General features: G+C 47.3%; 1 protein-coding gene across 5 annotated transcripts in view; it reads right to left on the reverse strand.

The window, feature by feature from the left end:
• The window catches only part of PKP4 (plakophilin 4), a 667418-nt gene that overhangs the window by 195879 nt on the left and 459343 nt on the right, over positions 1 to 12196 (reverse strand). For all 5 annotated transcript variants that reach the window (XM_063933691.1, XM_063933687.1, XM_063933688.1 and 2 more), the window contains one exon: positions 2336 to 2549. In XM_063933691.1, the coding sequence (XP_063789761.1) occupies positions 2336 to 2549 (214 nt within the window). The remainder of the gene's footprint in view (positions 1 to 2335; positions 2550 to 12196) is intronic.

Genomic DNA, 12196 nt, shown 5'->3' on the forward strand with positions numbered 1-12196 from the left:
CATGTGCTGATTGGGGAGGGTTTTTTGGAAGGGACATCCTGCGTGACACTGCAGTGCCACTCCTAGATGGGCCCGGTGTTTGTGTCGGCCACTAGGGTCGCTAATCTTACTCACACAGCTACCTCATTGCGCCTCTTTTTTTCTTTGCGTCATGTGCTGTTTGGGGAGGGTTTTTTGGAAGGGACATCCTGCGTGACACTGCAGTGCCACTCCTAGATGTGCCCGGTGTTTGTGTCGGCCACTAGGGTCGCTAATCTTACTCACACAGCTACCTCATTGCGCCTCTTTTTTTCTTTGCGTCATGTGCTGTTTGGGGAGGGTTTTTTGGAAGGGACATCCTGCGTGACACTGCAGTGCCACTCCTAGATGGGCCCGGTGTTTGTGTCGGCCACTAGGGTCGCTAATCTTACTCACACAGTCAGCTACCTCATTGCGCCTCTTTTTTTCTTTGCGTCATGTGCTGTTTGGGGAGGGTTTTTTGGAAGGGCCATCCTGCGTGACACTGCAGTGCCACTCCTAGATGGGCCCGGTGTTTGTGTCGGCCACTAGGGTCGCTAATCTTACTCACACAGCTACCTCATTGCGCCTCTTTTTTTCTTTGCGTCATGTGCTGTTTGGGGAGGGTTTTTTGGAAGGGCCATCCTGCGTGACACTGCAGTGCCACTCCTAGATGGGCCCGGTGTTTGTGTCGGCCACTAGGGTCGCTAATCTTACTCACACAGCTACCTCATTGCGCCTCTTTTTTTCTTTGCGTCATGTGCTGTTTGGGGAGGGTTTTTTGGAAGGGACATCCTGCGTGACACTGCAGTGCCACTCCTAGATGGGCCCGGTGTTTGTGTCGGCCACTAGGGTCGCTTATCTTACTCACACAGCGACCTCGGTGCAAATTTTAGGACTAAAAATAATATTGTGAGGTGTGAGGTATTCAGAATAGACTGAAAATGAGTGTAAATTATGGTTTTTGAGGTTAATAATACTTTGGGATCAAAATGACCCCCAAATTCTATGATTTAAGCTGTTTTTTAGTGTTTTTGGAAAAAAACACCCGAATCCAAAACACACCCGAATCCGACAAAAATAATTCGGTGAGGTTTTGCCAAAACGCGTTCGAACCCAAAACACGGCCGCGGAACCGAACCCAAAACCAAAACCCGAAAAATTTCAGGCGCTCATCTCTAATAAAAACTATATCCCCCACCACAATAAACTGTGAACAAGACACAGAAATTGGTTATACATAGTTGGACCTTACCATTCTGTTTACAGCAAGCAGTATATTATTGCACCATCTTACCATCAGCTGTTACACTACCTCTATACAGCAATCAAGGAACCTAACTATGTCCTCAAACGAAACACTGGCAGTACCACCATTCACAGACATTAGAAGGATGCAGTCTCCTGGTTCTTGAGACCACCAGGTCCATTACAGCCGACAGCTATATGTACGGAGAACTAAATTTCAGCTAATCCCCACAGCGAGGAGATCTAATTAGGGAAATGTATTACCTAGTGCCCCCCTTTTTCTACTATATTACTTTTCCACTGTTTGTTTCCTGTTATATCATCTATAGAATACATGAATAGAACAAAAGACCGATTTGTTCATATATAGGTAGAGGTGCTACTATACATGTGGCTCACAGACAAGTGCTGCGACTGAACGTTTTACTGCTCTGATATAGTTATGTTTTAATATATTTCTAACCTTATGTTTTTAATGTTTTCTGATGATTAATATTGAAGTAATAAATTGTTCCTATTAATAGCCATTTTTAACAATTCTACCCATACATATCTGCTCAGTCAGTTCTTCTCATTTGTTTTCTGATCCAATTCTACATTTCATGAGGAACATTCTGCATAACAGGAGCTGAGATGACACTGGTGCACTTCCTGATGTGTTGGGTACAGCCTTCGCCATGTGAGGTGCAGCTAACTAACCTCCTGTGACCTTCAAACGTCATCCTGACTGGAAGCCTGGTGCATGAAGAGCCTACCCATTATCAAGCTCTTACCTCAAACTTTCAATGCCTCAGGCAATTAATAGGCTACACTATCATGAATGGTGGCTCTGCCCACAACATGACTGTCACTACCGCATGTGGCCAACAGGTTAATTTTAATGCTCAAAAAGAACACACCAGCATAAATCTGTGTACCGATAGATATAGCACAATGATCAGCCTAGTATAGTGATAACCGGGGGTCACCTGGGAATTGCACTCACTATGTATGAAGGCAGCAATTCCCTCTCCACAAAACAAAAAGAAGCTATATACTGTACACCTGATATTACAAGATTACACGTTTGCCAGTCATGCATACCACTCACCAGTAACAAGCTCTCTTATTTCTTGGTCATTTGTTTTTCTCAGTAGTCTAAGGAGGGCGGGGATCCCCCCAGCATTCTTCACCGCTATCTTGTTTTCATCAGTAGATTTGCCATACACTAAGTTTCGCAATGCACCACAAGCATTTTTCTGAACTTCCAGAACTTTGTTATCCAGAAGATCAACCAGGTGCTTTATGCCTCCCAGTCTGCACACCTGTAATGGGAAACACATTGAAACATTGCACAATTTCCAGGAAAATAACTTGCTGTTTGTTTGGAATGTGTCAAATATAACGGACAATGCGGACCCATCTAAAAGCTCTCCCACTGCCAAGAAGGCTGAAAGCCAATCATTCAGCACAAAAGCTGTAGGTTACTTTCATGGACCTTCCCATTAGTAAATTAACATAAAACAGACCAACAGCCTTAAGCATAAACAAGCTGGGACATTAGAACAGCTGCCAATTTACCTTCTATCATCAAGCAAACATAACTGACTTATGTTGCCATTGGAGATATAATTGTTAATACTTTGCTAATGAAGTGAAATCTGTCTGTCGCACAGATTTATAAACCGAACCATTAAAAGTATAATCTTGGTAAGAGGCAAATGGCAACACACAGGTACTGACACACCTCATTGTTGCAACAATGTTAAATACCATTGCTCATGGCTTTGTACTATTTTGCCTTAGTCACGTAACAAAACAGCTGTGGGTAGCAGAAATAAATAAAATGGATAAGCAGTAGTCAAAACCTTGGCTCTGTGTGCTACTGTGGAACTTCTAGGGAGGGGCCTTAAGACTGCACACCTGTAGCTGCCAGTAATGTGAGGTGCTACCTACTGAGACTTGTAGTTCTACAGAAAAAGGAAGGGTGTTGTAGGTGCACTGTGGGTAGCAGAAATAAATTAAATGGATAAGCAGTAGTCAAAACCTTGGCTTTGTGTGCTACTGTGGAACTTCTGTCAGCTTCATTGTCTTCCCACACATGACCAGAACCACCATGCCACTAACATCAATCCATCAGCAACCAGCACCACCTTTTCCCTGGGGCACCCGCCCCCTAGCATTTGGTTTTCATTTACATACTGATGTCGTTACTGTCCATCTTTATTCTACACGTTTTGTCATATGCACTCTTTTTAGCACCTACACAAAATGGGCTGGGTCAGAAGGCGGCAGCGGTAGCTTGAGGCATACCTTCTGCATCTCTAATCTGCAGGATATTTAGAGTGGCACAGAAATCCGCTGGATGTCCACTTGCGGAAAAATGGGTGTAACCTGGCAGCAATGGAGTGTCTGCACTTATGTTCCCTGTAGAAGACTTGCTGGCTTTTCAGAGGTGAGTGTGTGCAAAGATCTGCCAAGCTCAGACACAGGTCTTGCACCAAGAACAGAGATGGTGCACGTGCATACTGACAGTGATATCTACTCTCACAAAGGGATGCATAGGGCTGGTGCAGACGCACAGGAGCAGCACAACATGAATACTGGAGGAAAACTGCAGCTACTTTTTATGTAGCTGCAGATAAGAGACTCTAAATTAGCTCCAATATGTACAGGTATATACACACTCTGTACAATGTGTGTATACCTTGTGTGTTTTGACACTGTTGATTTTTACGTGATCTTCAACGGAAACTTGACATTTTAAAAAAAATTATTTAAAAAAAAAAATGTACTACAATATAAATATTTTTTTATAATGTATATATTTAACCACAGATTTCTATTAGCAGTAAATATTTAAAGAGTAATGGGCCCTACACACTTGGTGACAGGTCGCCGAGTTGCCCGTCGGCGGCCATTGGACGTCCCGTCGGCGTTACTCGGCACCATAGCCCTACATGCTAATATGGACGATATTGTCTATATTGGTTTGCAGGTATGAACGAGCCGGCACCAACGATGAATGAGCGCGGGGCCGCACATCATTCATCGCTGGTGCCTACACACTGAAAGATATGAACGATATCTTGTTCATATCTTTCAGTGGTATCGACAAGTGTGTAAAACCCATTAGAATTCATAACATGAATCCTCTAGATAGAAAGAATAGCTTCAAATAGTCCAAAGTTGCACAGGAACATTACTGATCTGTGTCATTAACATCAAAGGAGAAATGTAACAGAATCTTTACTGTAAACTAAAAAAAAATGAGATTTTACTTACCGGTAAATCTATTTCTCGTAGTCCGTAGAGGATGCTGGGACTCAGTAAGAACCATGGGGAATAGACGGGCTCCGCAGGAGATAGGGCACTTTAAGAAAGCTTTGGATTCTGGGTGTGCACTGGCTCCTCCCTCTATGCCCCTCCTCCAGACCTCAGTTAGGGAAACTGTGCCCAGAGAAGATGGACAGTACGAGGAAGGATTTTTGTAAATCTGAGGGCGAGATCCATACCAGCCACACCAATCACACCGTATAACTTGTGATAAACTACCCAGTTAACAGTATGAACAACAACATAGCCTCGGTTCAACCGATAAACTATAACATAACCCTTATGTAAGCATTAACTATACACAAGCCTTGCAGAAGAAGTCCGCACTTGGGACGGGCGCCCAGCATCCTCTACGGACTACGAGAAATAGATTTACCGGTAAGTAAAATCTTATTTTCTCTAACGTCCTTGAGGATGCTGGGACTCCGTAAGGACCATGGGGATTATACCAAAGCTCCCAAACGGGCGGGAGTGCGCGGATGACTCTGCAGCACCGAATTGAGCTAACAGGAGGTCCTCCTCAGTCAGGGTATCAAACTTACAGAACTTTGCAAAGGTATTTGACCCCGACCAAGTAGCAGCTCGGTACCGCTGTAGTGCCGAGACCCCTCGGGCATCCGCCCAAGAAGAGCCCACCTTCCTAGTGGAATGGGCCTAAACCGATTTAGGTAACGGCAATCCTGCCGTAGATTGCGCCAGCTGAATCGTGTTACAGATCCAGCGAGCAATAGTCTGCTTTGAAGCAGGGCCGCCAACCTTGTTGGCTGTATACAGGACAAACAGTGCTTCTGTTTTGCAGATCCTAGCCGTTCTGGCCACGTAAATTTTCAAAGCCCTGACCACATCAAGGGACTCGGAATCCTCCAAGTCACGCGTAGCCACAGGCACGACAATAGGTTGGTTCATATGAAAGGATGAGACCACCTTTGGCAGGAATTGAGGACGGGTCCGCAATTTCGCTCTATCCATATGGACAATCAGATAGGGCTTTTAGTGATAAAAGCCTCCAATTCCGAAACTCGCCTAGTCGAAGCGAAGGCTAACAACATGACCACCTTCCAGGTGAAATATTTCAACACCACTGACTTAAGTGGTTCAAATCAATGAGACTTAAGGAACCATAACACCACGTTAAGGTCCCAAGGAGCCACCGGCGGTACAAAAGGAGGCTAAAAATGCAGTACTCCCTACACAAACGTTTGTACTTCAGGAAGAGAAGCCAAATCTTTTCGGAAGAAAATGGATAAGGCCGAAATTTGAACCTTTATCGATCCTAATTTTAGGCCCAAGTTCACTCTAGTTTGAAGGAAGCGAAGCAGACGGCCCAAAAGGAATTCCTCCGTAGGAGCATTCCTGGCCTCACATCAGGAAACATATTTTCGCCATATTCGGTGATAATGTTTCAATGTCACTTCCTTCCTAGCCTTAATTAGGGTAGGAATGACCTCCTCCGGAATACCCATTACCGCTAGGATCCTGCGTTGAACCGCCATGCCGTCAAACACAGCCGCGGTAAGTCTGGGAACAGACAGGGCCCCTGCTGCAGCAGGTCCTGTCTTAGACGAAGAGGCCACGGATTCTTTGTGAGCATTTCCTGCAGATCTGGATACCAGGTCCTCCATGTCCAATCTGGAACAATGAGAATTGGTCTCACTCCTCTTTTTCTTATTATCCTCAACACCATGGGTTTGAGAGGAAGAGGAGTAAACACAGAAACTGACCGGAAAACCCACGGTGTCACTACCTTACTGCCTGAGGGTCTCCTGACCTGGCGCAATAATTCTGCGGCTTTGTGTTAAGGCGGGACTCCATCATGTCTATCAGTGGCAGTCTCCACCGAATTGCAATCTGTGCTAAGACTTCCTGATGAAGTCCCCACTCTCCAGGACGTAGGTCGTGTCCGCTGAGGAAGTCTTCTTCCCAGTCGTCCACTCCCGGGATGAACACTGATGACAGTGCGCTTACATGATTCTCCTCCCAGCAAAGAATTCTGGTGGCTTCCGCCATCGCCACTCTGCTCCTTGTGCCGCCTTGGCGGTTTACATGAGCTACTGCAGTGACGTTGTCCGACTGGATCAGAACCGGTTGGTCGCGAAGTAAGGTCTCCGCCTGACGTAGGGCGTTGTATATGGCCCTTAGTTCCAAGAAGTGAAGACAAGTCTCTTGACTTGACCAAAGGTCTTGGACATTTTATTTTTCCCTGTGCGACTGCTCCCCAACCTCGGAGGCTCGCGTCCGTGGTCACCAGGATCCAGTCCTGAATGCCGAACCTGCGGCCCTATAGAAGGTGAGCATCTTGCAAACACCACAGGAGAGATACCCTGGCCCTGGGGGAGAGGGTGATCAACTGATGAATCTGTAGATGTGACCCGGACCACTTGTCCAGTAGGTCCCATTTGAAAGACCTCGCATGAAATCTGCCGAAGGGAATGATTTCCCCCGGACTCGGGTGCAGCGATGCCGACACCTGTCTTGGTTTCAAAAAGTTCCTGACCAGAGTCATGAGTTCCTGGGCCTTCTCTATCTGAAGGTAAACCCCTTTCTGGTCCGTATCCAGAATCATACCCAAGAAGGGCAGACTAGTCATAGGAACCATCTGTGGCTTCCGGATATTGAGTAACTAGCAGTGTTGCTGTGACACCTTTAGCGAAAGTGACACGCTGTTCAACAACTGCTCTTTTGATCTCGCCTCATAGGAGATCGTCCAAGTATGGGATAACTGTGACACCTTGCTTGCGTAGGAGCACCATCATTTCTGCCAATTACCCTGAAATTGGCAATGACAATACTGTACCGCAATTCTCAGGTACGCCTGATGGGGTGGATAAATGGGAACATGAAGGTATGCAGCCTTTATGTCTAGATACACCATCAAATCCCCCCATTCCAGGCTGGCCATGATCGCTCTGAGCGATTCCACTTTAATTTTGAACCTTTTCTAGTATAGGTTCAGAGGTTTTAATTTTAAATAGGTCTGACCGAACCGTACGTATTCGGAACTACAGCCAAGGTTGAGTAATAGCCCCTTCCTTGTTGCAGGAGGAGAACCTTGAGCACCACCTGTTGGAGATACAATGTGTGAATTGTATTTAATATAACTCCCTTTCTGGGGGAGAAGCCGGTAGGTCTGATAAGGAAAAACTGGCGAGGAGGCACCTTTCGAATTCCTTTGTAACCCTGAGAACAATTTTTATTGCCCCGGGATCCACCTGTGAGTGAACTCAGATGTGGCTGAAGAGTCGAAGACGCGCTCCCCCTGGGACGGACTCCCTTAGCGGTGCTCCCGCATCCTGCGGTGGATGCAGTAGAGGCCGGGGAGGACTTCTGTTCCTGGGAACTAGCTGTGCCCCGTGCCCTACCTCTGGTAAGAAAGGACGCTCCTCATACTTTTTTGTTATTCTGCGACCGAAAGGACTGCATTTGATAATGTCGTGCTTTCTTAGTCTGAGGGAATATAAGGCAAAATATCAGAATTACCAGCTATAGCTGTGGAGACCAGGTCCGAGAGCCCTTCTCCACACCATTCCTCAGCCTTGTGAGGTAAACCCTCCATATGCCTCTTTTAGTCGGCATCACCTGTCCATTGAATGTTCCACAGGACAAGTCTAGCAGAAATCGACATAGCGTTGACTCTAGAACCCAGTAGACTAACGTCTCTTTGGGCATGTCTTACATATACATACATATATATATATATATATATATATACACACACTAGGGACAATAATATGTCATCCTTATCTAGGGTTTCAACCTCCGCTGATAAGGTATCTGACTACGCTGCTACAGCGCTATAAACCCATGCCGACACAATCGCCGGTCTGAGCAGGGTACCAGAATGTGTGTAAATGGACTTCAAAGTACTTTTACTGCATGCTATCTGCAGGATCCCGGAGGATAGCTGTTAAGTCAGCGCTACCTTTTTGGTTAAACGTGTCAATGTCTTGTACACCCTAGGGGAAGATTCCCATCGTATCCTGGCCCCATTAGGGAAAGGATACTCCCTGAGAATTCTTTTTGGGAAGCTGCAGCTTCTTGTCTGGAGATTCCCGCTCTTTTTCTTCATGAGAGGAGGGAAATTTACCTCAGCTTTCTTCCCCTTAAACATGTGTACCCTCGTGTCAGGGACAGATGAGTCATCAGTGATATGCAAAACATCTTTTATTACAATAATCATATATTGAATACTTTTCTGCCAGTCTTGGCTGTACTTTGCATTAACGTAGTCGACACTGGAGTCAGACTCCGTGTCGATGTCTATTATTTTGGATAGTTAGCGTTGTGAGACTCTGAAGGTCTATGTGACATAGGGGCAGACATGGGTAGATTCCCTGTCTGTTCTCTAATCTTTTGTAATAAGTTCATCTTAGCACTTAATTTCACATATCCAATCAGGTGTCGGCGTACACCACGCACCCACACAGATTTGCTCCATCTCTTCCTTAGGAAAGCCTTTTACCGCAGACATGTCGACACACACGTACCGACACACTCCACACACACAGGTAATCTCTTATCTGAAGACAGGTTCCCCCCTAGGCCCTTTGGAAAGACAGAGAGAGAGTATGCCAGCACACACCCCAGCACTATATAACCCAGGAAAAAACACAGAATGTTTACCCAGTAGCGCTGCTGTAATGTATAATCGCCAAATATTTGCCCCCCCTCTACTTTAAAACCCTCTTCACCGTGTGTCAAGCAGGGGAGAGTCTGGGGAGTTTCCTCTCAGCGGTGCTGTGGAGAGAAAATGGCGCTGGTGAGTGCTGAGGGAGAAGCCCCGCCCCCTCGGCGGCGGGCTTCTGTCCCGCTCAAACTTACTAAAATATGGCGGGGGCTCTTTTATATAGATGTACAGTGCCCACCTGTACATGTATATATACTTTTTGCCATAAGAGAGGTGTTATATTGCTGCCCAGGGCACCCCCCCTGCGCCCTGCACCCTTACAGTGACCAGAGTGTGTGAGGTGTGTGGAGCAATGACGCACAGCTGCAGTGCTGTGCGTTACCTCAGTGAAGCTCTGAAGGCTTCTGCCGCCTGAGACGTCTTCTGACTTCGTTTCTTCTGGCTCTGTGAGGAGAACGGCGGCGCGGCTCTGGGGGTGGACGCCCAGTAGGTACCTGTGTTCACCCCCTCTGGAGCTAATGGTGTCCAGTAGCCGAGGAAGCAGAGCCTATCTTAGACAAGTAGGTCTGCTCCTCTCTCCTCAGTCCCTCGATGCAGGGAGCCTGTTGCCAGCAGTGCTCCCTGTAAAAATGTAGAAAAAATCCAAACAAAAATGCTTTCTAGGCAGAGAACTCAGGGAGCTCCCTGCAGTGCACCCATCTCGCTCTGGGCACAGTGTAAAACTGAGGTCTGGAGGAGGGGCATAGAGGGAGGAGCCAGTGCACACCCAGAATCCAAAGCTTTCTTAAAGTGCCCTATCTCCTACGGAGCCCGTCTATTCCCCATGGTCCTTACGGAGTCCCAGCATACTCAAGGACGTTAGAGAAAAAACAAGAATTTACTCACCGGTAATTCTATTTCTCGTAGTCCGTAGTGGATGCTGGGGACTCCGTAAGGACCATGGGGAATAGCGGGCTCCGCAGGAGACTGGGCACTCTAAAGAAAGATTTAATACTATCTGGTGTGCACTGGCTCCTCCCTCTATGCCCCTCCTCCAGACCTCAGTTAAGGAAACTGTGCCCGGAAGAGCTGACATTACAAGGAAAGGATTTTGGAATCCAGGGTAAGACTCATACCAGCCACACCTATCACACTGTACAACTTGTGATAAACTTACCCAGTTAACAGTATGAACAACAACTGAGCATCACTCAACCGATGCTACATAACCATAACCCTTTGTTAAGCAATAACTATACACACGTATTGCAGAAAGTCCGCACTTGGGACGGGCGCCCAGCATATACCAAAGCTCCCAAACGGGCGGGAGAGTGCGGATGACTCTGCAGCACCGAATGGGCAAACACCAGGTCCTCCTCAGCCAGGGTATCAAACTTGTAGAACTTTGCAAATGTGTTTGAACCCGAACAAGTAGCAGTTCGGCAAAGCTGTAATGCCGAGACCCCTCGGGCAGCCGCCCAAGAAGAGCCCACCTTCCTTGTGGAATGGGCTTTCACTGATTTTGGATGCGGCAATCCAGCCGCAGAATGAGCCTGCTGAATCGTGTTACAGATCCAGCGAGCAATGGTTTGCTTTGAAGCAGGAGCACCCAGCTTGTTGGATGCATACAGGATAAACAGCGAGTCAGTTTTCCTGACTCCAGCCGTCCTGGCAACATAGATCTTCAAAGCCCTGACCACATCAAGCAACTTGGAATCCTCCAAGTCACGAGTAGCCACAGGCACCACAATGGGTTGGTTCAAATGAAAAGATGACACCACCTTTGGCAGAAACTGCGGACGAGTTCGCAATTCTGCCCTATCCATATGGAAAACCAGATAGGGGCTTTCACATGACAAAGCCGCCAATTCTGACACACGCCTAGCTGAGGCTAGAGCCAACACAGCATGACCACTATCCACGTGAGATACTTTAGCTCCACTGTCTTAAGTGGCTCAAACCAGTGGGATTTCAGGAAAGCCAAGACCACGTTAAGATCCCAAGGTGCCACTGGTGGCACAAAAGGAGGCTGAATATGCAGCACCCCCTTAACAAACGTCTGAACCTCAGGCAGTGAAGCCAGTTCTTTTTGAAAGAAAATGGATAGGGCCGAAATCTGGACCTTTATGGACCCTAATTTTAGGCCCATAGTCACACCTGACTGTAGGAAGTGCAGGAATCGACCCAGCTGGAACTCCTCAGTAGGGGCATTCCTGGCCTCACACCAAGCAACATATTTTCGCCATATACGGTGATAATGTTTTGCTGTCACGTCCTTCCTAGCCTTTATCAGCGTAGGAATAACTGCATCCGGAATGCCCTTTTCTGCTAGGATCCGGCGTTCAACCGCCATGCCGTCAAACGCAGCCGCGGTAAGTCTTGGAACAGACAGGGCCCCTGTTGCAACAGGTCCTGTCTGAGAGGCAGAGGCCATGGGTCCTCTGTGAGCATTTCTTGCAGTTCCGGGTACCAAGTCCTTCTTGGCCAACCCGGAACAATGAGTATTGTTCTCACTCCTCTTTTTCTTACGATTCTCAGTACCCTGGGTATGAGAGGAAGAGGAGGAAACACATAGACCGACTGGAATACCCACGGTGTCACCAGTGCGTCCACAGCTATCGCCTGAGGGTCCCTTGACCTGGCGCAATACCGCTTTAATTTTTTTGTGGAGGCGGGACGCCATCATGTCCACCTGTGGCAGTTTCCATCGATTTACAATCTGCGTGAAGACTTCTTGATGAAGTCCCCACTCTCCCGGGTGGAGGTCGTGTCTGCTGAGGAAGTCTGCTTCCCAGTTGTCCACTCCCGGAATGAACACTGCTGACAGTGCTTGCACGTGATTCTCCGCCCAACGAAGAATCCTGGTGGCTTCCGCCATTGCCACCCTGCTTCTTGTGCCGCCCTGGCGGTTTACATGAGCGACTGCCGTGATGTTGTCTGACTGAATCAGCACTGGTTGGTCTCGAAGCAGAGGCTCCGCTTGACTCAGGGCGTTGTATATGGCCCGTAGCTCCAGGATATTTATGTGCAGAC

This window comes from Pseudophryne corroboree, chromosome 7 (genome assembly GCF_028390025.1).
Source record: "Pseudophryne corroboree isolate aPseCor3 chromosome 7, aPseCor3.hap2, whole genome shotgun sequence".
In the NCBI taxonomy this organism is placed as follows: domain Eukaryota; kingdom Metazoa; phylum Chordata; class Amphibia; order Anura; family Myobatrachidae; genus Pseudophryne; species Pseudophryne corroboree.